Source organism: Bombus flavifrons, chromosome 16 (assembly GCF_040668555.2).
Source record: "Bombus flavifrons isolate JBK064 chromosome 16, iyBomFlav1_principal, whole genome shotgun sequence".
NCBI classification, from domain to species: Eukaryota; Metazoa; Arthropoda; class Insecta; order Hymenoptera; family Apidae; genus Bombus; species Bombus flavifrons.
Window position 1 is genome coordinate 10524998 of NC_138457.1, and position 27184 is coordinate 10552181.

General features: G+C 34.6%; 1 protein-coding gene and 1 long non-coding RNA gene across 4 annotated transcripts in view; one reads left to right on the plus strand and one right to left on the minus strand.

Moving 5' to 3' along the window:
• Nucleotides 1-15: 15 nt before the first annotated feature.
• On the minus strand, nucleotides 16-1155 carry LOC138188275 (uncharacterized). The gene is made up of 2 exons (XR_011175447.1): nucleotides 581-1155; nucleotides 16-88 (listed from the first exon to the last, which is right to left on the minus strand). It is a non-coding gene; the product is annotated as an uncharacterized LOC138188275 (long non-coding RNA).
• Nucleotides 1156-4667: 3512 nt separating this feature from the next.
• Nucleotides 4668-27184, plus strand: part of Galphao (G protein alpha o subunit) — a 32997-nt gene continuing 10480 nt past the window's right edge. The window contains exons 1-5 of one of the 3 annotated variants that reach the window (XM_069130401.1): nucleotides 4668-5600; nucleotides 13916-14537; nucleotides 19999-20041; nucleotides 20843-20984; nucleotides 23182-23342. In XM_069130401.1, the coding sequence (XP_068986502.1) occupies nucleotides 14420-14537; nucleotides 19999-20041; nucleotides 20843-20984; nucleotides 23182-23342 (464 nt within the window). In that variant the 5' untranslated portion in view covers nucleotides 4668-5600; nucleotides 13916-14419. Of the gene's footprint in view, nucleotides 5601-13915; nucleotides 14538-19998; nucleotides 20042-20842; nucleotides 20985-23181; nucleotides 23343-27034; nucleotides 27138-27184 lie in introns of those variants that run through there. The other 2 variants (XM_069130402.1, XM_069130403.1) reach the window with 2 other exon arrangements.

Here is a 27184-nt window from a genome sequence, read left to right on the forward strand (position 1 = left end):
TTTTTGCAGCAACAACTTCGCGACATCGCGTGCCTCTTCAGCTAGAGTCCGGCAGTTGGCTCTCTGGCTCGATCTCACACAGCTACACCTGACACACAATCGTCAAACATAATATACACTCTCGAGACCCACCAAAAGTAAACAATGTTACATGGCAACGTGGATGAGAACGAAGATGATTGCTAAATGATCATTATTCGAAGAACGATGAACATTGATTGAAGTTTTCCAGAGTCCAAATGAAGCACGAAAAAGAAGAAGAAAAAGGAGAAGAAGAAGGGAAACGATCTTAACGATCACGAACGGACGTGTAGAGAGGAAATAGTTAGAATTAACAGTCAAACTTAAGGTAAACGAAGTTCCGAGGACGTAGATGGCGCTGGTGATGTAAGAAACATGAGGGAACATAAATACGGTATTGAGGTTGGAAATGAGTTCGTTTTCACTATAATAAAGTGATTTTGGACATGGAAGAGATTGATGATCGAAGACGGTGAACAAGCTTGAGGCGGAGGATGACGTGTAAACGCCTGCCAAGACGACCCTTTTCTCGTTTCCTCTTTCTAGCTCTGTAACTTACCATCATCTTGAGATTGTTCCCTCGTTCCCATAATAGATCGAGTCGTTTTCCGCAATGGGACGTGCTTTCGTATTTTCGTGTAATTTATCATCAACAGACGATGAATAACTCTCTTCAGGTGGGTTTCTAACATCATTCATCTGGCCTTCCTTTCAATTAACATTTTCCTCTAAGTTTCTTGTTTAACCTTATATTCGTTGCTTCTATTCTACGTGATAAAATTTCAATTCGTATTTCACGAAATTCGCAGCTCATTCTCTGCTGTTTCGATCTCGTCAATTATAGATGTTTGGCTAAAAGTAGCGACTGAAATTTTTATTCCATTCAATGTTCAGAATTATTGTAGCACTTTTAAACGAATTTTATTTTATTCAATTTTTTTAGTGCACTGCCTCATTGTATATTCTGTTGACTTTTTTTACGTTTGCTTCTTTTTGTGATTAAAATCTTTGACACATGATTCGTCGCATGATAGCTGACAACCAGTCAGCATCGCCTTTTTATTGAGAAAATGAACGAGAAAAGAGTCTCGTCGATACAACTACGATTAATTAATCCCTCGTCGATTATTTTGATAGCCTTTCTAATCGTATGGTCAACGAGTCGATTTTTGTATCAATTGTTAGCTCTTAGTGAAACAAAAAAGAAGGAAAACATAAAACTCAAAAGGATAATATATAAATAAATAGGAATATTCTCCTCTTATAATTATCGTAAATTAAGGTTAGAAGTAACGTAAGAATCGCGTTCTCTGTTCGACGATCGTTCTATTTCCACCTGATTTTTACAGCAAACGAAGGAATTAAAGGAAGGATAAAGCAATAATCCTTGACTCTTAACTATTTTCTTTCCTCTATTTTTTGGTATTCGTTTCTCTCTCTTTTTTTTCTTTTTGTAGATCGTCTTGTAAATTTTTATTATTGTCTAATGTTAGAAAATTGATTTAATGACCGTTAAGTATCTTCGTTTCAATTTTATTCGCCCTAGGTTCGACTGAATAAACGAAAGAAAATGAACAAGAAAAAACATAAATCGTGTATTAGTGATATGTAATTAAGGAATACATTGTGTGATTACGAGAGAAAATTTGTAAAAAAGGAAACCAAAGAAAAAAATAGACAAAAAAAATGACAAAGAGTGTGTCGAACTTGAGCGACGAAATCAACTAAAAAAACAAATGGGGAATTATACGAACCTGAATGATTGTAAGTGGTCGAAGATTATTGGAGTTATATAGTGAAAATTAATAAAAGTTATATAATTAAACAGAACGTTGTAAAATATGCGGTGTTTTATATTTCTATCTTTTTCTCTCTAATGATTCATTTGTTTAAAATATTTCTTTCTGTAAATTTTTATTAACTACTTATAAATGTTTGTAAAAAAATTCGAAAGTTTCGATTAGACACAACCTGTGGTTTTAAATTAAGCGGGTGGAAAATTGAAAATTTTTATACTTAGCATTAACGTTGAAGTTTAGTAAATTAAAATGGCGATCCTCACGATTGTATAAGTTTCATTAAATCAATTAGTAAATTGATTAGTATAATTATAGAAATGAGATTTTATATTAAAAATTATATAGAATTTGTTAGTTCGAATTTTTCTAACCAAAACTAATCGTCTCATCGAAATCAGAATTTCTTTATAGTTGCGGAAGAAGGTAAAGAAACAATTAAAAAGATAACTATTATGCGAATGTAAAGAAGATTTTCGGCCATGGAACGAGGGAACGATTTTATAACAAAAAAGTAATAGGAGGCGAAGTAAGAAGGTTGCGACGAAAACTGAATAGACAACTGTATAAGTAACAACAATAATAATGACGATGATGAAGTTGCAAAAGAATTACTCAATTAATTAAAAAACAAAAAGAAGGAGCATACATACATATATACATATATATATACACACACACGCACGCGCGCGCGCGCGCGCACACACACACACACACACACGTATATATGTATTTATATGTATGTATGAAACAATCTTGTATTCTACGATAAGTAATTGTTTTTTATATGCGACATAGTATATTATATTATATAATACGCGATACGTATATATACATGTGTATGTATTCGTACATGCAAAAGGTATATAAACATGTATATGTGTGTAAATGAAACAAAAAGAAGAAAAAAAAACGAAAGAATTAATATCGTATGAACTAATAGTGTACGTGTGAGATTTCAAGGAAAAAATGTTTATTAATTCATTTTGTATGTGTGTGTATATGTATAGGGCACACATGCATATCTCTGTATGTATCTCTGTATTCGTGTCGTTCTAGATACATATACGCAAGCATAGCAACTGTTTGAAGTTTGAATTCATAAGGACGAGTGGATTCGAGTGCGTGCGAAAGAGAGGCTGAGATTAGTTAAAACAAATAAGAGAGAAAGAGCGAATGCTTTGAGCGAATTCGTTGATTCCGTATGAGCGATGGAAGAGGAAAAAAATACAATTTGACGACTTTTAGTGTTAAACGTTTTCTGTACTATAGGTAGAGAGCCATGAGTATCTTGCGAATAATACAGTATGATTTGGAGACATTGTTCGTTGAATTCTGTTTCTGTCATTCACTGCAACAAAAACCCTGCAAACTTTTTCTCTACGTTCACTTTTCTTGAAGAGAATTGCAAAATGTTATTTTCATATTTTTTTAGTAAGTAATGTATAAGTTACGAAATTTGTGGATTATATTAATTTATATAAGAAGTGATTTTATTATTTTATTTTTTTACAATAGTACGTTTTATTAATGATTAGTTAATGTTGGTAGGGTTTTCTTTATTTCGTTAAGAATAAATTATTGACGTTGACGTCATCTTGATTCAGTTTGACGTCCTTTAGGAATTTTAAGGTATCTGTCACATGTTCCTGTAACATTAAGCCTAAGAGAAAGAGAAAGATAGTGAGTATAATTTGTACTTCTGCTCTTCGGTATTGATAAAATTTGTTTATTGGTAAACTAAAGAGATGTACGGAATCGTATTTTCAATATTTAATTTTTGTCTAAATAGATTTATTAGCATCGTCTTTGGTTTCTTAATCTTTTCCATTATTACATAATTAAATAATTTATTTTATATATTTAAAGTTATTGATGATCTCTATATTATCCATAATTGATATTATCGGTTTTGTTAAGTTACTACATGTTGATCATCTTCTATTAACTTTACCAACATATATACAAAAATTAAAGTATGTAAATAACATTTAAAAAGTTGAATTCATTACAATAAATGTCGCCCAATAGATGTATACATTCAATAATAAGTATAATACTATTATACTTATAAATAATATGGAAAAGAGCATAACATCTAAAGAATTCCTAGAACCGGAAATACGAATTGCATAAATTTATTTTATCACGACCAAATGTTTCATAAAATATGCAAATAACAAAATGGTATAATCAACGCTTTTAAATTTGGAAATGCTAATAAATTAGCAAAAAGTTAATAGCTCGTGTCAGATGGTTAAAAGTCATCATATTTTCATCTCCTGGATGCCAGGGATCGTTTTGACGAGTGTCAAACGTTCATCATTAATTCTTTTTCAACATAGTCATATTTACTATTGAAACTTTATTCTTGGTTCTCATCGTTCGAGGTTCAAAATTTTTGCCATTGTGCAAATAATATATATATATATATATATATATATATATATATATATATATATCGCGAATTTTTGTGCAAATTTATAGTTTTATAAACGTAAGTAGAGAAATAGAATCTATGTCGTCGTACAAAATTGGTTTTATCTATTAAAAATTACGAATACGTTACTTTGGATATTTTATGTATATCTTAAATTTCGTATAATCGCATAAAAATTCACGTACAACAATAATAATGTGCGAATTTGCCAAATCCGATGCACAAAAATTAAAACCTCAAAATGTCCCTTGCATAGTGGTAGGGAATCGTGGTAGGGAAAATTTGAAACGCTCGAGCGCGTTTTCGATCCCGCGGGGCATCAGTCGATTCTCGCCTCGAATCTCGATGAAAATCCCGCGCATGCGTGTTGTGTGATTTCTCCTCGCCATCCCATAGGCACGGGTGGTGGGGCCAGTCGGTGGATCGATCGACGTCCCGTCGAACCTCGCGGCCGTAAGCGCCGCTGCGCCTCTGGGCGGGGCGAGAGGGCGCTTCAGTCGTGTACTGGAGCCCACCAGGGTCGCGTCCAGCACCTCGAACGCTTCGGAGTTGCTCGTTCGCTCGGGTCTCTCTCTTTTCTCTCCATCAACCTTTCGAAAAAGAAAAAAGACACTCCTCGTGTCTTTAGGGGCTGTGTTCTGAACTAAACTTCGAAATAGACGCGTGATCCTTCAACGCATATATAAAAAGCGAGCGAGAAAGAGAGAAAGAGAGAGAAAGAGAGAGCCAAACGTGAGAGCTTAGTTAATATAGTGTTCTATCTCCGATTCGAGATATCCTTCCTTCGCTCGTATATACCCTGTAGTAGTAGTTCGAAACTCGAGGATCGTACTATTCCTGTTAGTACTATAGTTCCAGCGACGCGGATCAACCAGTGATCGTTCCAACGCGGCGCGGCTTGTATCGTCCTCGAAGACACGAGATCGTATCCGTACCAGGATATTTCTGTTTCCTTCGAATCGCTCAATTAATCCGTGGATTCTATATAGTTGTTCGTACTCGATCGTTCTCGTCGGTTTGAACATTTTATTACGTTCGACTGTTTCGGTTGTTCGAACGGAGCCGGTCGTATCGATTCGAGAGGTGATACGGGCGTACATAGATAGAGATACACGCATAGTGAGACAAGTGAGATATACATTGGAGAGGTGCGTAAAAAGGGTTTCGGAAGTATCCACGGGGGAGAGGTGTCTATGTACGCGACCGGAGACACGGAGAGCTACCCTGGTACCTAGCGGACGACGCGGGGTGGCTTCACCAGTGAGTCTCAGCTTTACGCCCTTCTTTTCGCGAGCTGATTCACCGTCACGCTTGCTTTCGACGCTTTACAATAGCATTTCGAGGTCTGTTCGCGAAAAGTGATATTTTATTGTTAATCTTGATCTCTCAGAAACCAAATTGATCGATTTCATTCTTTCCGCGGATTGTTCCGTTTTATTGCACAGATATGGGATTAATCGCGACAGTTCATAAGAATAAATGAATTACAGTCACCATGAAGTGACCATTTTTATTTGAAAGAAGCGTATACACTATTTACATGAATATAGGTACGGGATTAATAGTCAATTTTTACGAATAACTGAGTCGTAGACATGCATAAGAACATCTTTATATATCATATAGAGGGCATCTTTTGTTTAACATTAAGTAAAATATATATAAATTTCGAGTTAGATAGAGCATATACATGTAGTATACATGTATAATGTAGTATAACAGTAAGATATTTATTTCCTAATGTGCAAAAAAACGGAAATACTATTTTGTCATAGAATACATTGACTTTGTAGAGAAATTTTGTGACACTTTGTTTTAATGAAAATGGTCTTTATATAGGGTTTACATAGAATATTGTGGGCAACTAATGGCGACTATACCTCCATAAGTTGGTTTATTATAAGAAAGTGACATGTATGATTTTGTATATTTTCTAATTTATGGAGTTGATCAGTTTGGCGTCTGAACGACTCACTTAGTATTAGAATTGAAGCAAAGAAATCAGAATGAAAGCTTGAAATCACTACGTGCTCCATGGAATCTAGTAGTTAAGAATGGTAAATTTTTTTGCTAGGAAAGCTTTTAGAAAAATATCTATCGGTATAAAGAAAATTTCGACTGATTTTGAATTAATGACGAAATTACCTGAAAATTTGATATGCGATGACTGAGAGAATGATTTCAGGCGTTCGACCGGTAGTGTATATACGAGAAAATATATAGAGTGTCCGATAACGTGCAGTACTAGTGAACAGGGTGTGATTCCCCGTAGAAAAATAAATCGGTAATAAAGAACAAAATTTTCTAAGACGAGATGATCAAGTTTGAAAATATATGGAACATACGCTAAATTGATTTTTTGTTGAAACCGGAGTTTTATTTTACAGAATTATATTCTTCATTCTCGATTTATTTTTGGGCGTAAAATAACCACCTACTGACTTTTTAGGTGTGAATGTGAATGAAATATGTATACTTAACAAATTTTTCAATTCGATTTTCTTGGAAACAAAACCATGTTGTTAATAAATTTTATTCTTTATTTTCGATTTATTTTTGCATGAAAAATAACCTTCTACGGATTGTTTAATAGCAAATATTCTAATTTACGTGTATTCACAAGTTTTTCTTTACCTTGATCTTCTCGAAAAACGAAGCGTAGAAATATTTTGTTTTATATTTTCGACTTATTTTTCCACATAGAATCTCTTCCTTACTATACCACAATTACTGAGACACTGTGTATAACGAGTATTTTAGTTTGAATAATTTTACATATAATATAATGTTTCTGTATTCTATGCAAATTGTACTATTCTTTATACAACGCTTCTTGTACCATCCTAACCTCACTATGACTATAAACTTCAACAAATTATTTCAATCTAATTAGCCGATTATTAAACAAATTTACAAAATGCACATAATATTAAATTTAATGTTTCGATAACTGCGATTTTCTAGAATAATCGTGAATTTCTTTTTTAATTCGAAAGTTGACATAGGTTATAGATAGGTTATGATTCGACATGTTTCTATATTGGGACACGATTTTATACAAAACGGTGTTGTGAAGTGATATATCAATATTATGATTCGACTATTACGCCTCGTTCAGTAAATATAATTGACGTTGCATAGATGTTACGTGTCGATCTGTTTCTGAATAGGATACGATTTTATTACGAAACGATGTCTCTAAGTGCTCGAATGTATCAGTACCGTGATTTGACTATTATGTCGAATGGGACAGTATTTTTCAATGTTCGATGTGCTGTTAAAGCGTAATTCAGCTTTTAAAGTGTAGAAAGTTTCAAGTATTTTTTACTTCAATGTTTCATTTTTCTTATGCCATTGGTATATCAGCTTATTCGTCGACCCGATTTTCAAACATTTTCGATAGGTACTCTATAGGTTACTCTATTATAAAATATTATACATATTTATGCGTATATGAAATAAAGATATTATATTTTCGTTAATTTATTTCTTCATTTTGGATTGAGTTTCCTTTCTACTTGCTTTTAAAGAAGTAACGATTGTCTTAAGATGAATCTTGTGGTTAGAGTTGAATGGTAAATCTTTAAAAATGGGTAGAACATACTGGAAATGAAAGATAGTTAATAAAAATATGAACGTAAGTTTGTATATTTAGAGCGTCTCCTGTCATTATTCGCTCTGCGTTATTTCCAAGCGAAACCAATTTTTCACGAACTAAAAGATAAAACATTATTTTCAATATGAAGTAAAGATTTGAGTAGTGTTCATAAACGTTTTATAGCTCTTGTGTTATCTATTGTTCTCTAAAATATTATAAGCGGTATACAAGATGTTTTAATAAATGAAAGGAATAACAGAAATTTTACTATATTTCGCGATAAAATTTTCTTTTCTCTATGAATGTATGATATTTTTTACAAAAATATAATTTTAATATATTATATAGGTATAGGTTTGTCTTATAACAGGTATAAAATGTCGAGCGAAACTCGAATTCTTTTCTTTCTTATTTTACGTAACTTTATACCTTCTGTCTCAAAATATAAAACGTTTTATTTTTCCTTAGAAGCAAATAACAGCGTACATATTAAAAATATCTTATGGAATACATGTATATGTATATGTATATGTAATGTGTTCCTGAAATGTCGAGTACTTTTCTTTTCCTACTTGTTGCAAAGTTTTGTTTTTTGCGCAGTGAGGAACTTTTTTCCTTGAAAAGATATAACAACGTAGCATAGCTGCTTATATCTTACGTAGGCTATTTCAACAAAATCGCAAAACTTTCTTCTTATTTTATCTTATCTGTTTCGCGAAAATAAATAAACATGGATTTTTTGCAAGTACGGAACATACTCTGCATTTTTCTTAAAATCTTGAAAGAAAAAAAATTGATTTATTTTATCGATTAGAAATGGTGCACGAAGTGCATCATGATGACCGTACGCGAATATATCTGATGAAAGCCATCCAAAGTTGTTGACACGTTGTTGGCTGGCCATGGTGATCATCGGTGACACGCATCACTAAATTTCTTCGAATAATTGAAATAAAGTAAATTTCATGGACTAACAAATTTTAAATACTGCGAATGGCATTAGATAACATTGTCAAGAAATGAAAGCGCGTAAATATCGCATGATATTTTGTAAAAAATAATTGCTATGGTATAGCGTATTTCAATTGGGCAAATGTCCAGGGCAAAATATAGAAAATTTGTGTAGTAATGAACATGTTAAAAGTAATGGGGAAGAGGCTAATCCTGTAATTCGTTAAAAATCTGAATATCAGTACAACATATAGAGTGTCTGAAAAGGAAACCTGCATTTGGATCGAACATTTTTTCGCTTTCGTCCACAAGAGAGAAGTAGTTCTTCCTTGAAAACGAAATCCTTGAGTTGAAATTCTGGAAAGCATGCGCCACAGAGGTTAGAGACTGAAAAAGCGGTTTGGGAGGCAGGGGGAGAAAGAAATAGAGAAGGATGGTGAAACGCGACATTACCGATGTTACAACGTTTAAACGTTTGCCTTCAAGCCGAGGCCTCGTCCCCTTTTCGAAACTTCCGAAAAGATGCTTTTATGTGACGGATCGTCAGCCGAAAGACGTGTTTTCTTTGATGGCTGGAAAGAAAATATCGCCGGCAGCGCCAACTACGAACCGAAACACGTCCACGATTTATTATTGATACTGTGATTCTGAATGAGTTACGCCTCGATTACGCGTCCCACCCCTCTTCGACACGTGAATCGAATCTTTTTTTTTTTCTTCTTTCGATACATACAGTTAGGTTACGTTCTTTTCTTTCACATTTCCACTAGTTTCCTTTATAAATCATCAAATTATGAGGATAGTGAAAGAATATTGTTAGTAATCTTAGTCTATACAGTTACTAGCTTTTTCTAAATCCTCGAATTGTAAGAATAGTGGAAGAGTATTATTAATAATATTAGCTTATATAATGTGTATAGTAATTATGTATATAAATATAAATAATGTATAATTACTAATATAATAATATAAAAAATGGAATGGAATTTAAGACAAGTAAAAGAAACAGTAAGTTAAAGTTGACAAATGGAGATTTCTTTATTTAAATGAACACATTAGCGAGAACGTCGAGCGATTAAAGAATCTCTCTTCGAGTAAAAAACAGCAGATGTCTCGCGTATGTATTAAAGGCTCTGCCAACACCAACAAGTGGTAAGAAATAGTCCAGTTTTAAATCTTTTTATACAATATAAAAAAATATGGATTTTTTAGAGTACAGTTCAAAACATGGATCGATATTTTCTATAATACACGACAGGTCGTTTTATTGTTATTTAATTGTATGACAGTATAATACGTGTGGTACTATACTTCGTTATAACAATACATATATTAATTGCTTGAAATTTTCCATCATATTGGAAACAATAAAATTTTAAATAAGGGTAAATAATACAATAGTATGGAACAATTTTAATTTACTTATTTATAATGGTAAATTAGCATTGTTTAATCTTATAAGAATAAACCACCATGTGCTGTAGAATAATAATGAGAACGCATTATCTCGAAAATAAATATATTTTCAACAACGCGTGATACGTATGTATGTACTGTTGAATAATTAATTATATCGCGTTACAGGTTAAGTAATTAATCTGGCAACTTACATCATCGACATTTGGCTTCGCTTTATCGTTATGTCCTACGTACGAAATTGCATATTTTTACGATTATGTGTCGAATATTTGAACTTTATCGAATAGCGATAACCGGGCAAAAACGTACGCGTCGATACGTGTTGCCGTTCTAACGTCGCTAATTGCAAACGACGTTATCAACCTAGAGTTCGTTTGCATGCTCGATAACTTTTCAGCGCGATGAGTAATTTGTTTGTTGCGTTGGTAAATCTGACGATGCGTTTTAAAGGCTGCCTATTTCAATTTTTCTAAATACCTATATCGTAATCATAATTTCTTTTACTAAATTTTCTATACTATTTCTATATTTCTTCGTAAAATTATTCGAAATTATTGTAGCCGATACGAATTCATAATATATTCGTTTTGAAATGTATGTCAATTTCGCAGAAAGGTAATATCTTTCAAACTAACGAAACTTATTACCAAGCAAACACCACTATATCATAGTCGTAGTAAAGTACATCTAATAAACTAAAAATACAAGTAATTCTACAAGCAATATCGTAATTAATATCGTAATTAATTCGTAATTAATTATTATCGAACATTAAACTTTATTCCATAGAAAAATATACCTACTGTAACCTTGTATCGTACAACTGCGCGATTGAATTTCACTCTTTATACCATATGGATATATCGTCACCTCCGTATCTCCGGGACTAAACCGAAGTAACGGCCGTAGTGACGATTGCGGTTCGTTTTCTGCAATGAGATATCACGGTTCTTCGAACTTCAAAGTCTCCAAGTAGGCTCTCAACTCCGAAAGCTCGCAGCCAGATAGTAAATGGCTTATCGTTAAACGCGTGAAACACGTTCCCTGACCGGCCAGAAATAATCGTTCGAATAGCTTGATCAACACCCCTTGCCTTACACATAACGGAGCTGTCCAAGCTTTACTTACCGGCGAGCAAACGTTGCACCCTCCTACTCTTCTATATCATCTTCTGTTTTAAGGTCGAGATAGAGGAAGAGGCAATAGTATACCCCATAGTACGAGGGTGTTCCAGGCAAGGTGATACAGATGACAATGAGTCTTCGACTCATTCGCTAGATACTACATATATAAACTGAAATATAGTTTAAAGTACGTTGCTAAAATAAAATAAATAAAAGAATACATTAATTATATTTAAATGTTTCGTTGGATTCATTTTTAATTAACTTGTAGCGAAAGAAATGTCAAATTCTCGATATAATTAATAAGTCTAATTGATAACAAAGTACCATTTCATCGAATAGTCATTGAGTATACTATATGAAGGTAATTAGTTTTCGCACATACTTTACCGAAGTTGAATTTGAATGTCGCTTTCTCCCCCCCCCCCCCGGTCTTCTCCCAATTTTCATGGGATAGCAGTTTGAACATAGTCAGCGAAGCTTTTTAATTACGATTCATTTTGAAATTCGTTTCATTCGTTTAATTCGTTTAATTATTTAATTGAATTAGTCGGAGATGAATTAAAAAATTTTTAAGTGAAAATTATACGCTTGTCTGACTGTTCTACGCTTTCGTAGAACAGGAAACTTGCAAATTCAGAGATTGCTCTTTTATACTTGAGAAATTCACGGCTCTGTGAAATAATAATTCGTGAATTTGCTATAGAAATTATTTATACTATAAATTACGAAATATATGATTGAATCGTAATTGATGATAAATAAGATTGAACAAGTAGCTATATATGTTCATTTAATTCATGAAACACATTTTTTATCTAATAAACTGGAGCCAATTTTGAGATCTCGATTCAGATCTCAAATAAATATAAAGTTGTGTGAAAAGCGATTATGAAATGATGAAATCCTAAGTCAGGTATAAAATAGAATTTATGACTTAAGATTTAAATAAAAATTCTTGGAGGGGAAAAAAGATCCGTTGCAAGAAGAACCCGGTTCTATATTCCTTAAAATAAACCTATAATGACATTCTGAGGCATAAAGGATTCACGATAAGATGGAAGTTAAGGTAGTGACCCGAAATCTATGTATGACCTGGCGTGTATAGGTTAGATGCAGCGAAACGATTCGATCGATTTCCAGGGTACATTAGCTCCCATTATCCTCTTAATATTTCAGCGAGAAAAACCGCAAATTGAATCTGTTCTTTTCCTTACATCGTTGTTTACTTCTTTCGTCCAGTTATCATTTCGTCCGAATCGGAACAGCTTAACGGTAAAGAGGATAAAAAGAAACGATCTTCAGGTTACCTAACTCTAGTTAGTTCTATGTGAAAATTAAAAGTATTAAAAAGTATTAATTAAAAAGATTAGTTATCGTTATTACAACGTGTAATATTTTATATATTATGTAACATTTTCGCGAACATACGAACCTTACTTTCGGTTCACTATGTTTGCAAGCTTATGGCACCAGGTAGGTAAATAGGAAAATGACATACGGTTGTGCAAATTTGTAGCGGATAATTGCATACAAAGCGTTCGCTTCATCTAGAAACGTTCGAATATATCTCTGTCGACGATTTTAAAACATTTGTTTCGTCAGATGCTATTATGAATGAAAATTTGACAAAATATTTACAATTGCAAAAAGTATGCGGAAGATATTTTGATCGATTCGATCGATTCATACGTAGATAAGTAATATGACAAAATAGAAGGACACGTATGAGAAATAATATGAAACAGTAGCTGTTTACGTATTGGTTTATGCAAATTCAGATTTTTACGATTATAACAACAGACGATTGTAATAAAAATCAAAATCATACAAGATTATAATAAAGCAGATAGAATGCAAATAAATATTCGCATTAGTTTATATAATGCATTAATTCGTATATATTAACATAATTTTGCATATCATTTACATTTTGTCTATTGACATTTTTTTGCAAATAGTATGATATTCATACGAGCAAAAAATATCAAGTTACAATAATAGAGGGTTATCTGCGCTTTCAATGCTTTTAAAAATACGTGGTATCAAGCGTAACTGTTTTATTAGTGGAGTGTAGAGTCGTGAACCAGAAGCTTCCTCGTTTGATAACAAGAGATACATGGTAGTAAGCCGAAGCAAACAAAATGGGAAAATTAAATGTCCACAAAAACTTGATTCATTCCTTTATATATACATGTACGATTATAAATATAAGTTTAATCGCAATAGAAGAAAATTTTCTTATCTTTTAAGATAAATCTTATGGTAAACACGGTGTGATCAAACACTGACCGTCGTATTATAGTTCAATTTTCCTATTTAGAGATGAGAAATAAACTGAAGTGCGAGAACATGTATAAATAAAACTGCAAATTTCCATTGTTAGGAAGCTAGTGCTCGCGAGAGGATTAAACTGTCTTCTACACAAAAACTGATATTTTCCAAGCTAACAAACTTATATCACCAGCAAACGCTATTACATCGTACTTCAACTTTCCTCTTTTACAATTTAATATAACACAGAGTACAAAAATATAAATGAAACTTTGAATTCTCGTTGTTACAGAGCTAGATCTCGCGAGAGCGTAACCTCGTCCCAGGGTGGCGGGCTCCGTCAGCAGGAGGCGGCGAACGTCGCGGAGCATCAGCTAGTGTGGAAGAGGCGAGATAGATAGATAGATAGATAGATAGATAGAGAGAGAGAGAGAGGGAGAGAGAGAAAGAAAGAGAGAGAGAGAAAGAAAGAAAGAAAGAAAGAAAGAGAGTGAGCGAGTGAGTGAGTGAGAGAGGGAGAGTAAACGTGACGAAGAAGACGAAGACGACGTCGTCGGGGTGTTGGTGTCCGAGGGTGGCGGCGGTGGTGACGCGCAGGAGGTGGTGGCGGCGGAGGAGGGTGGAGGCGACCGTGGAAGAAGCTACGACTCCTGCGACGTGAGTCGCGAGCCGTGCTGGTTGGGCGGTGGTGGTGGTGGTGGTGGTGGCCGCGAAGAGGGTAGAGTAACGGTTTCCTAGCCGCCGAGGGAAAGGTAGAGGCTTGGTGGTGGCGTTTGTGAAGGCAACCTGTGGCAAGATGGGCTGCGCCATGTCCGCTGAAGAGCGGGCCGCACTGGCCCGTAGCAAGCAGATCGAGAAGAATCTGAAGGAGGATGGTATCCAGGCTGCTAAGGATATCAAGCTGCTACTGCTTGGTGAGTTTATTTACATATGTACGGACGGCATTTATATTTTTAGGTAGGAATGATATAGATAGAGGAACTCGAGGTAAGACGATGGATGGTAATGGTCTCGAGTATATATACATTATACGAGGCGTATTCGGGACGGTTCCCGAATTCTAATTGGCTATTACAGAAAAGCAGACATTTGTTTCCAAAACCTTAAACTACTACTCTTAAACTACTATTTAAAAAGTGATAAAAGTTTTTATCATTGTAGATAACGTTTGTCATAACGGGACACCTATGTCTCTATCCTCGCTTCGTATTGTTATTTATTTATTTACCATACCTAGTTCCCCCCATCCTCCCGTTTCAGGTTTGCACGGACCTTCCGATTTGCACTACGTATCGCCGCTTCATAGAGCGGTGTCGCCGTAACTCGAGAAACTTTACACGTTTTCAGACACAATTTCGTGAGGCAGGAGTCGTAAAATTTGTGAAAAATGAATGGAATGGATATGCACGCACCCGTTGGCTACTACCTTAACCGGAGTCCTGACTGCACGTTTAAGCGCCATCGTTCTCTATGAAGCGCGGGTAGAAAAATCGGTGCCCTGTTAGTCTCAGTAAGGGTAAAAGAAAAAGAGGGAAGGGAAATAAATATCTGCTTTTCTTTAATAGCCAACTGAAACTTACTTTCTGGATACGCCCCGTATCCATACATCGCGAGTAGGTTCGAACATTTTAACACTTAATAAGTACAGTAGAATCCCGATTGGCCGAACAATTGCAGAATGACCTGACGATTCAATATTTCGGACGATAGAATGACAAAATTTGTGCTTGTAAAATATCTAAAGTAATCGGAATTAGTATAGGGCTCTGTAAATTATAAACAAAGAAAAGTTAAATGTATGTGTAAGTAGGATGTCGAGACTCGATGTTTAAATTAAATTATACCGAGCCTAAATTAATCACGGTATAAATAACGAATATAGATCCACTAAAGAGACAGGTGTTCATTATGTAATCACCGACTTGCCATTTGTAGCTGTTTAAAGAACACCTTTCTAATTACAATATAACCATTAAGAAACATAATAAATTTAGTCTTTTTCACGAACTGCGAACTTTTTCTTAACCGAGCAAGCGCGTGTGATCAAAAGATGTAAACGTAACTGACAGTTGCTACGAAAAGTTATATTTGGCACGTGGTTAGATTTGTTGTAGCATTTATGCATTAAACGCGTTTAAATAATTGTCCCAATTAATAAAATTGACCGAATTCGTCTCCGGATTACTTGTTCTGGGCCCGGATTAAACTAAATCTTTGTTAAATGTAATTACGTATTCTTAATGGGGGCAACATGTCTATTCGAACATTAAATATAAAAGCTTGAAACGCTATAAAATTGAATAGATTTCCCAAAGCTTCTTTAATCTGAACATTTTGTACGATCTTTGTATAATAGCTTGATAATTTTCTTAAATAATATCCAAGTGTATCTTTAAAAACCTTCATTCTTAATTTATACCTTCTTAATTTATATTACTATAATAATGATTTAATACGTGGAATAGGAAACGCTGAACAATATAATTAATCGATTAGCTAATCAGGCGCGTCACTTTTTCGACCGCGAGTGTTTGCGAGAAATTTCGATTCGAAGGAATTTCAGCAGAGAGCCCTACAATTCGAGTATCTCCGTTAATTGGTTGGCTGTTCTCGTAAATTCAGTTTCTGCCCGGCTTTGTCGTTTGTTTTTAACGACTGGTCTGGATAACGTGACTCGAAATTAATGAACCTGATGATAATTGGTGTGCAATTATTATCGCGGACGTGCTCTTGCAAAATGCCTGATTCTGATACAATCGCGTCACTTTCGCGCCAACGAGGAATTAATTTCCTGGAAAATAGGGCTTTTATCTAATTTCTATTTGTTTATTTGTATACTTTTCTCTGTGAAAAGTGACAAATGATTTGTGAAAATTGGAGAATTTATACTCTACGATCGTTTCGTGTTCGACGTTATTCATTTACGAAAGAATTAATTCCTCGAAATGTAAGATTTTTATTTATGTCTCTTTCTTTACAAGAGTTATTAAAATTAATTGGCTATTCTATAATTATCTTATTCGCGGTATTATCGATTAGTCGAGATACTAATTCCCTGAGAAATGGAATTTCGTCTATTTTGACAAAAAATGGAAGCGCCAACTTAAACGTAAACCAAGATAGTGAGAAAATAATGATTATTAGAGAGAGAGAGAGAGAGAGAGGGAGAGAGAAATTTACAAGTATAATGGGCTGCCAATTATTTCCATGGGAAGAAAGAAACGAATTTGGGAGAAAAAAGTGCCGGCTTTCTGGTTGTTTCACGCGTGTTATTAATCGACAGACAGAAATTAAACTCGCGTTCGAATTAGCGAATGATATATGTACACGGAGCGGAGAGACTGGGAGTAGAGAGAGCGACCGTGTGCGTTTCCTGCAGCATAAATGGGATGAAAATACTCGTGGAAGACGCAAGCAAAAGGAATGACGTCATTGGTAACACCAATAAACAGGACCCAGATTTCCCTCGGATAATCTCGGGTTTGAATACCAAGCAGAAAATCAGGAATTCTTTGTTTCTGCCTCGATCGATCGAATTGTGAGAATTTTCGTAAATCGATCCTCACCCGATGCTTCAACATCTGCGCGTTAACTCGTGTTAACTCGTTTGGTTACTTCGACCTATTACTATAAAATACTTTTATTACATTTACATTTTATATTTGCTACATAAATATAGCTATTGCAACTAAAAGGAATATTTCTGTTAGATATCGATACATCTACAACACGAAGTAACGAAGATTGACCATTTAGCTAGATTAAATAAGTTCTGTTTAGCGTTCGAATGAAATTTATATCGAAATTAAGAAATTAAGAAATAACAAAAAAAAAACTCTATATAGGAAATATGGATTATCATGAATTTCGAAAATAACGGAGTAACGAGTATAACATTTACTATAAAAAGTAGCTTGATGGGGCAGGTATAATAAATCTGTTATATCTCCAAGCTCTTTATCGCTCAAATGTCGTATTAAAAAGAAGAATGGAATGAAGATGACGATTAAAATCGTGATTGCAAAGACTCGATCGGATCTACAAAATAAGTCAATTGCTGAATTAACTACCTAGCTTTTAGCGATGTAAAATTAGATTTGTATAGACCGATTCTCTGTATTTTTAGCGTATTGTATTCCAGAATCTTTCTTCGTACATTTGAACGAGACTGGTATAATACTTAAATCTGAGAAGTTGTTCAATTATCTACTTTGATTCTTATCGCAAAAAATTATTGCCACTAAAAATCTTCCAACGTTCCTCTTCTATAACGAAATACTTTTCCATTTTAACAGAAGCTTGTAATTAAATTTTCAAAAATACAAATTTGCCTCAAGGTCCATAGTCTAATTGCAGCTTTTATATATACGTGTGCATATATATGTGCGTGTGCGTGTGCGTGTGCGTGCGTGTGTGCATATATTCAGAAAAATACAACTCACGTATTTACAAAAATTTTGAACATCGCTAAAGTGAAATACGAAACTTGGTAAAAAAGAGAAGCTTTATCGGAGAATAGAGGATATGTGCAGATAATTTTCGTAGTATTACGAATTGTAAATTGGAAAATAAGTTTTCAGTTTGTTAAATACGTGTCTCTATCATCGTGAGGAATACGAACGACAGTACGTACGATCATTGTTTCCAATGACTGTAGCACACGAACGATAATTTATTGGCGTTCGTATTGCACTGTGCGTCGATCATGGTGTTGCCTAGAATCGTAAAATTCGTATCGTTCGTGATAACATACGTAACAACAAATAGAGTGAAAGCAAAACGAGGATATCGGTAATATTAACCGGAATAGTTGATAAAAGCGATAGGGTATAAATAATGGCGCCGTTTACGATAATTACGTTTTCTGAATTTATTAAGTATCACTCACGATGCGCGCGCGCGCGCGCGCGCGTGCGCGTGTGTGTATATACGATATGTATCTGAATAATTTCACGTAAATTTTCTTTTACAAGTTATTGTTTTCTCGTACAACTTTCATCTCTTATTTCTTAGCTTTCTCGCTGCTTTATCAAGTCACCCTCGTAAAAGATGCTAAGCGTTCGAAGGCTTAACGAATGTGAGAGTTCTCGTGTGAGAATAAAACCATTTGAGTAAACGATCGTTTAATTAGTTTGAGTAGTACATACGCGTTATGACAAGCGTGACACAGCGATAGTTTCGAGTATAACCGGACTTGAGTGAATCAACTTGATGAGTTCGTGGCATCAATTAGATGACGCAATTGGTTTTATCGTCAAAAGTACGATTTTTAGGGATTCTTTTTTCATATAATAGTTAGAAATTTTGATTAAAAACCAGAAATTCCTCCTCTAATTTAGTACATATCGATATAATATAGTGGATCAAACGATTCTCTAGCTGGATTCCACTTTTTTCTTTTTTAGAAATCGTATTTATAGAAACGTGAATTTGCATAAATACCTGTATCCTAATTGTGAGAACGGAACAAGAATTCGAAAGTTATATATCGAAAGATAAATTCACGATAGTCAAGCTTCGACATTCTGAACATGTCGTCAGAGTTGTTTACGATGTTGAGACGTGTCGTTTCGCTGTGTGCCAGATTCGAGCAAAGTAGAATCCGACCGGTTCCAGACGATCGACAGAAGTAGCGTACGTAGTAGACTGAACGGGTTCGAGATGAAAGAGCTTTTTAAAACAGGGGGAGAGACTCGCCACCCATAAGCAGGAAAACAAGTTCCGCTGCCACAGTGTGCCACGTCATTTCCGGGCCGCAGCTTCCGCCCGTGCACACTTCTTTCCCTGTACATAAATATTATGACACTTGTGGGGAAAATGAGATAAGCCTGAAAATTTAGTAGGAAATTATGGGGAATTCTTTAAAAGCTATCCTACCATCTCATTTCGAGATATTAGGCTATTAGACCGTAAACATCTTATACATATATAGAGGGCGTCTACGAGTTTTTCGTACAAATCGTGTTCTTTGATCTTTTATCTTTCCAAGAGTTTAAGTTCGTTTACTATTCGTTTCTATTTCATTTTCGTCTCTACAGTTTTACAATATTATACAGAGATAGATAAATCGACTCGAAATAAACGCTCCTTCTGTGTTGCCTCCTATGTTGCCTCCTATGTTGCCTCCTATGTTGCCTCGGTAGAAATTTCGGTTTCGTTATTTCTTATTATTTCCAATCGAACGAAACTGAACCTTTCGTCGACAAAGATCTACCAATATAATAAATAAAGATTAAATGAATGAAATGAAATGAAACGACCTATGAATCACCTACTATCCAGTGACGTTAGCCAATTATATTTTTCCGCGTTTCTTACCGATTCTACATTATTCGTTACACGTTTCGTGCTTACGTTATTCTTTTCGATTTTCAGGTGCCGGAGAATCTGGGAAAAGTACCATCGTTAAACAAATGAAGTAAGCAGCTAACAAATTTTTTAATATGTTTATGCAATCTCGTATCTTTACGAACGAAATTAAAAAAAACTGCAGTCCAAATGGAGACTTTCGTTTACGCGTGAAACTTGATAACCATTGGTCCGTTTGCGTCCCTCCGTCCTACTTTAATTACAAAATCACATGTAAATCGAGTTGCGTTAACTTTTTGTACACGCATATTTGTACATACACATGCATACATACAAAATATATGCGTAAATTATTATATCGAATCTTCTGCGGAATAAAAAAAAGTTTCATTAACGCTATAACAAATCGGTTGTTCACCTCGAAAAATCCGTCATTTCAACGTTGAAAGACCAGCGGCTGGTGGAACGTGTTTGAAATCTTGTTTTGCAGTCAATGGACCCATTCATGGTGTCCCATGAACAAAGGCGTGCGTGTTCAACTGCGCAGAACGTTTCTGGATTACTAATTTAATTTAAAGCGTTCAAAGAGAAATAATTATTACGAAATTCTAATGTAGGGATGAAGTTAGCTTCAACTTTCAACTACCTTTACCAAGTAGAGTTTACTAAAACGAACAACGTTTCGATATAATAATTTCAGTATAGAAATCTAAAAATAAATAATACGCACAGATACACGACGAGTTCGTATTAAATGTTAGTGCAATTTTTACAACTCGATAATAATTTTTCTCTAAACTATCTATATTATCGTGGAAACCTGACTAAAATTAATTGCCTGTCACCATGAATATATGGATGAGTTACGCCGAATTGGCCTTAACAAGATGTCCGTCATTTATTTTCCCAGAATTATCCATGAAAGCGGATTTACACCGGAAGACTTCAAGCAGTACAGGCCCGTAGTATACAGCAACACGATACAATCTCTAGTCGCTATTCTCAGAGCGATGCCGAATTTGGACATCAACTTTTCGACCAATGAACGGGAGGTAAGTTGAAGCGATACTTACGGTGATTAGGTTCTCTTTAACTCCGCTGTATTCTCTGGACCGTTTTCGACCGAATAGTACTCTTAGACAATTTCTTAAGCGTCAGGTAACTATAAAGCAATGGTTACTGACACCCGTCGTTGTCGAGATTTTTTTTTTTTTTTTTTTTTTTTTTTTTTTCAACATTAAAACACCTTCTTTTCGTTGAAATGAAAACAAGATGGAAAGATTGTAGGACCGTGGCAGGTCCGAAGCAGGGCCGAAGCAGCACACAACTCAGACACAAACGCGAGGACACTTGCAGACTCGTGTTTCCAGCAAATACTCTTTCGAAAGGAGACATGAAAAATTGAATTAAGGCGATTGGTTTGTTAGACGAGTGACATAATTGGGAAGAGGAAATCGGTTTCAGCTAGAAGATTTGCAGTACATATATAGACAAAAATTGATGAATCTATTAGACGACCAATGCAACAGAAATTAAACGAAATGAAAGATTACACGATTAAATAAAAGCCGAATCAAGGGTCAATGGATAAGCTTCGTAATTTCTTCTGAAATAGAAGTAGATAAGAAAAGGTAAAAATCTGCAAAGTTAAGAAATAGACGGAGTTCCGTTAGGAAAAGCGAGAGGCGGAAGTAGGCGGCGGAAGCGGTAGAAATTAAAGGGTAAAGGTTAGCGGTCTGCCGGGAAGTCAAAAATTATCGATAGCCCGAGCACTTAAACGATCGATGCGCATCTCGAGCCAGGTTCTGAAGCACCATCCTCGGCATATTTACCGATCGTGCAGCATCGCGGCTGCGTCGTTTACCTTAGAGCCAATAAACGAACCCCTGCCTCGAAAACAACGAGCACGATGGGTTGCCTCGAGTGCCGATTGATCCGGCTCCTCGAACCCAGTGTTTCTCAATCTGATCTCTCTTCGGTAGGCTTCCCCTTTTTTTGTTTATTAATAATATTTTTCTTATTAGGCAATATGAGCCGATTGTTCCCTCCCTCCACGCCCCGCCCGCCGCCCCATTTCGTACCATTTGTATACTTTCGTACCATTTCACAAGCTTTTTGTAGTATCTCTGGTAGCTTGGAACGACTTTGGTCAGATTCATTCCGCCGTAGTCATCATTGCGAATCAGTGTTTTCTTCCAATGGTTTTAATAAATCAAAATGCTTTTCTCTCGTTAGATATCAAAATCTTGTTGTGCTTCGACATGCCGAAGCTCTCCTCGTACTCGTTAAATATTGCTAAAAGTTTGATCACGTGTGGCGATACAGATTCTACGTTAAATTATTTCATTTCATTTCTTTTTACACGTCAAACGATCGTTTCTTTCAAATTTATTCTATTACGATCTCTTCCACCCTCTCCGCTTTTCTATCTATTAAATTACATTGTCCAAACTCGTATCAACGGTAACATGTTCTCTTTTGTAATCTTTTATAATCTCTAGTATAATCGTTATTTCGAAAAGTTCTTTTTATATAATACGAAGCACCAACCTATATAATAGGTATCGTCTCGTTAGATGAGAAATACATAGACAACGTTATAATTAAATAATACACTTCAGGTATAAAGAAAGGAAGAAAGAAATGGAAGAAAGAAAGGGAAGAAAACACAATAGAGAAACGTATGTTTCGCGGTTCTAAAATCGTTGAAGGGAAGAGCATAATAAATACTGGCACACGTATAACGAGATTTATGTACGTCGTATACACCTCCACTTGCTCGTCTTGCTACATCTTAAGTGTTTAAGTAGTGTTCACTTGTTGAAGCATTTGGCAAGGGCACATTCAAAAAGAGCGTACAGTGCACATCCACTTCAGCATTTTAACCTAATTTGGATAGTACTTCCGCTTTTTAATTAAGTCGTATAAGATCGGCAAATTTTTATTCTGTATTTTCTTTCCCTTTTTCTTTTCAATATGAGTAAATCGAACAACTTCTTCGTACATGTTTCTGGCATAAATTCAACTGATTTTAATTCCTTTAATAATTTCTTTGATAATTTCTTTGATAGATCGAAATTAATCCACACGATCTTTGTAGCGTTAACAAGCAAACATCAGTTAAACAAAAGAAAAATACAAAATATTGTTTCAATATTGGAGAAATATAGTGTTATCGATGTTTACTTTACAATAACTGCCATATATATGTATTCTGTAAATCGAGTTAACTTGAAAATTGCTTATCAGCCGGACGCGAAAATGGTGTTCGACGTGATCCAAAGAATGGAGGACACGGAACCATTCAGCGAGGAGCTTTTGGCTGCGATGAATAGACTTTGGGCCGACAGCGGGGTCCAGGAATGCTTTGGCAGGAGCAACGAGTACCAACTCAACGACTCGGCGAAATAGTGAGTAAATTTGTCACATCCACTATTTACCAATCTATAACTTTTCTAGATAAAATCTAGAGTTCACAAAATCTCGGAGAAACAGCCCTAGCTCGAAGGTAATTTATCGGTAACATCAGGAATGTTTCATTGAACTTTCAAAGAAATCGATCGATCATCCTCGTCTCTAAGACCTCGATACCGTTTCTACTTAAAAAAAAATATTTCGTCGAGAAGAAAAGTTGTCATGCTACTGTGAAAATGTAAATGTTGTGTAAATTGGTGCATTAAGAGCGGGCTAATCGCTCAACAGGATACTGTATCAAAATTATCTCTACTGGGTTTTTTAAACGGGCTTTTAAAAGGGTTTTTTAAAGGGATTTTAAAAGCATAAAGTCAAGCTTTCTAACTCGAGCTTCAGCTTAGATTCAGTTCAATTATTAGATAGAAGAGAGAAAATTATTAGATGAAATTATAAAATTGATAATAATAGAACAAACATAGAACAAGAAGAAAAGGAAGCAAAATATTAATTCTGAAAAAATTCACAAGCGTTTACACGTTTCTGAATCTTATATTATTATATTTCTATATATTCGATTTTCTATAGTTTCTTAACTCGACCATCGACACGGTTTTATTATAGGGAGAATATTTACAAATAAACATAACCCAGGGAGAATCTGCCAAAGTCCTTGGTACCTCTAACGCCTAATTTGGAGTAGATCCAAATCTAATAGAAACTGAAGCTTTCACGGCTCCATTCATATTCAACAGCGAGACCTGCCAACCACCAAGAAATTAATTACTGTTTGGCCGGAGATCAGTAATTTAACGTCATTTGTAATTCTATCGTTTCAGTATACATTACACTCGTACTATTTATTCAGGAGACGATAACTTCTAATTCGAAGAAAACCAATATTTAACCGTAAAGAATATTAAAATCGAGAAATTGGAAAACGCAGAAAATGAAACATTTCCAATCAATTTACACTATTATAAATTTAATGTTTTAGTTCGTAAAATCGAAATTCAACAAGATTTAAATTCGTTCTTTTAAATACTCTCTCTGCGTTCTAGAAAAAACGTGTCAAAATAGAACACCTTGCTTTATTTTGCTATTTTCTTACACGAAAATTTTCAAGAAGATTTGTATCTTTCCGCCTATATTAAACATAAAACCCAAATATGTTGTATTATGCAGATTTATTTTCAAACTTAAGTAAATTTACCAAACCTGTGTGCATAATAATATTTTAATTCTAAAAGCTGATGTGACACGTCACTGAAAAATATTATATCTAGTTGAATATTGAACTGTCAGCACATAGAATACGCAAGCACAATGGCAATGATTCCGTGATGAAGACAATAGATGGCGATTAGGTTACATCTAATCCATCTAGAAAGCATGACACATCCTCGGAGATAGTAATCTTGATGGTAGTAACATTATCCGTCGCAAAATACGTGTCTCTATGCATTTAAAATATCGTCTTTTTATCAACAAATTGGTAAAAACTTATGATTAATGTATAACTAATTCAGTTTATGTTGGTTAGTTATTAGTTAGTTATTAAAGTCGGCGCGTAAGTAATGATAGAAATTATTCATTAGATTTTCGCAATTGAACGATGTAGGTACTATGACGTCATATGGCAAATTGTTTAATGACCAGTCTCTGTTAGCAACCTGTTGTGTCCTGATTATAGTGTGCGTAGCAACAAGCATCGAACAGAAGGGTCACGATTTATTGCATTACTCCTCTGCGGATATTTTCGTATGTTTTCTAATGCATATAGCCATAAAAGTACTATTTTCTTGTGTTAGTTATCAACATTCATTAGGATTATTAAATTACGTTACATAAAAATGGAAAGATAAAAATTGTTTTAAATAAAATAAATAAAATAACAAATAAAAGAGATTATAACATTTTCTAAGGTTAGAAGAAAATTATTATCCGATAATTTGATGCGTTAATCTCAGTTTGAAATTCGAATTTAGATTTTACAAGATACGAAGTAGATTCAGACGTAACTACAACTACATATCGGGTGGGACTAAATTTACTATTTACTTAACTTATAACTTAAAACGAAATAATTGCTTGGAAAAGCAGTAAAGCATGTAAAATGAAATTTTTTAATATCTTCTCTTTTCTTTTTTTATTATAAAAAGAAAGCTTAAAATCCTCTTGGAATATTTTTATTATTTATATTGCTGCGCCATTTTTCATAAATAAAATTCTGTGAACAGTACCATCATGAGACCCTCAATATTGAAAATATAAAAATTTTCTAAATTCGCACTATTAATACATTAACAAAACTACGTGCCCCTAAATATACAGAGAAAAAGTTTATACAAACAAATCTGTATAGTTTACAATATCCCAAATTATATTCTCCCAGGAAAGTAAATTTTTCCAAAACAAATTGTCAATACCCTGGTACTCGTAATCTTTCTTTCGAATCTCCAGAAATGTCCCTATATGTAACATTAATTTCAACCCAGACAATTGTACTCGACTCTACAAATAATCAAAAGAGAGAGAGAGAGAGAGAGAGAGAAATAAAACCCCAAATTGCTCCAAAAGTCCGAACGTTCTGAAACGTAAGTAGATCTAACCTAAAAGCTTAATTCAAGTTTTACCGATCGTAAACCACCGGTGGACACAGCACTCGAGACGAACCTAATTTCGCCAGGCAATGTAGGCAATAAAAAATAGAAAAAAAAATAGTGCAACTGGAGGGATCCGAGCATTCTCTTTCGTCTTTTTTCCCCTTTTTCTTTCTCTCTTATTTAGGTTCAGCGGCGTATTGATCGTCAATGACGTCACGCCACGCCCGTGTCACGTGGCCTAAAATGGCCGCCGACACCATCCCCACCACTCTTTCTTCTCTGCCTTACTATGTTCGCTCGTTTTCACCCCCCAGCCCCAATTGTTTCTCTTTTCATTCTAATACCGCTGCTTCTCTTTCCGTTCTCTGTACGATCTGAGAGAGAAAGAGAGAGAGAGAGAGAGAGAGAGAGAGAGAGAGAGAGAGAGAGAGTAAAAGAGAGAAACAAGGAAATATGTGTGTATAGCGATACGCAAGAATGTTGAAGCACAACGGGGTGGAACGTACAACAATAGGGACAAAACATCACTCGTTGTTGGGAAATTCGTAATAATTGGACACTTAATAATTAGCAAGCAAGACGAAGAAAAAATGGGGTTAGGATAAAGCGAGAAAATCGGGTGCAAGGACACGAAAATTCTGATAGGCCTCCCGGGAGCGTTCCTTCTGATGAGAACAGTTTCAATGCGATTTCATGAAACTGCTAACTTTTTTATTTTGTTCTTGTTAATCTACCAGTATCCTGTTTTAGGAAAATATTTTTTTTAGAATTTTATTATATTTTAGAATTTTCCTTAACAATAATGATTATCAAGCATAAAGTCTTGTCGTACGACTGCTTTTAACAATAATAATTAAATTAGAAAACGAATGTTATAAAGTAATCGTTATACTTTTTACTGTTTGTACCATATGTTTTGAAGTGATTGTTTTATATCTCTTGACACTTTCGACTTTTCTATACACATATTGTTCGATATAAAGATTTCAATATAAGTATGAGAGCGCTATATGTATTCGATCACCCTATATATTTTAACTACTATACCTTATGCCTCATGGTTGTAAACGCTAGTAACCGAAACGCGGGTGATCTACGATGTTTTCGAAAAGCAACTGGTGATAAAGTCACGTTACAGCTCACGTATACAGGATGTCTGCAAGTGTAAATATGAGATTTCTTAGAAATGTAAGCTGTTTCTTTCTCGGTTATTGGTTATCAGCGTTTCGAGTTAT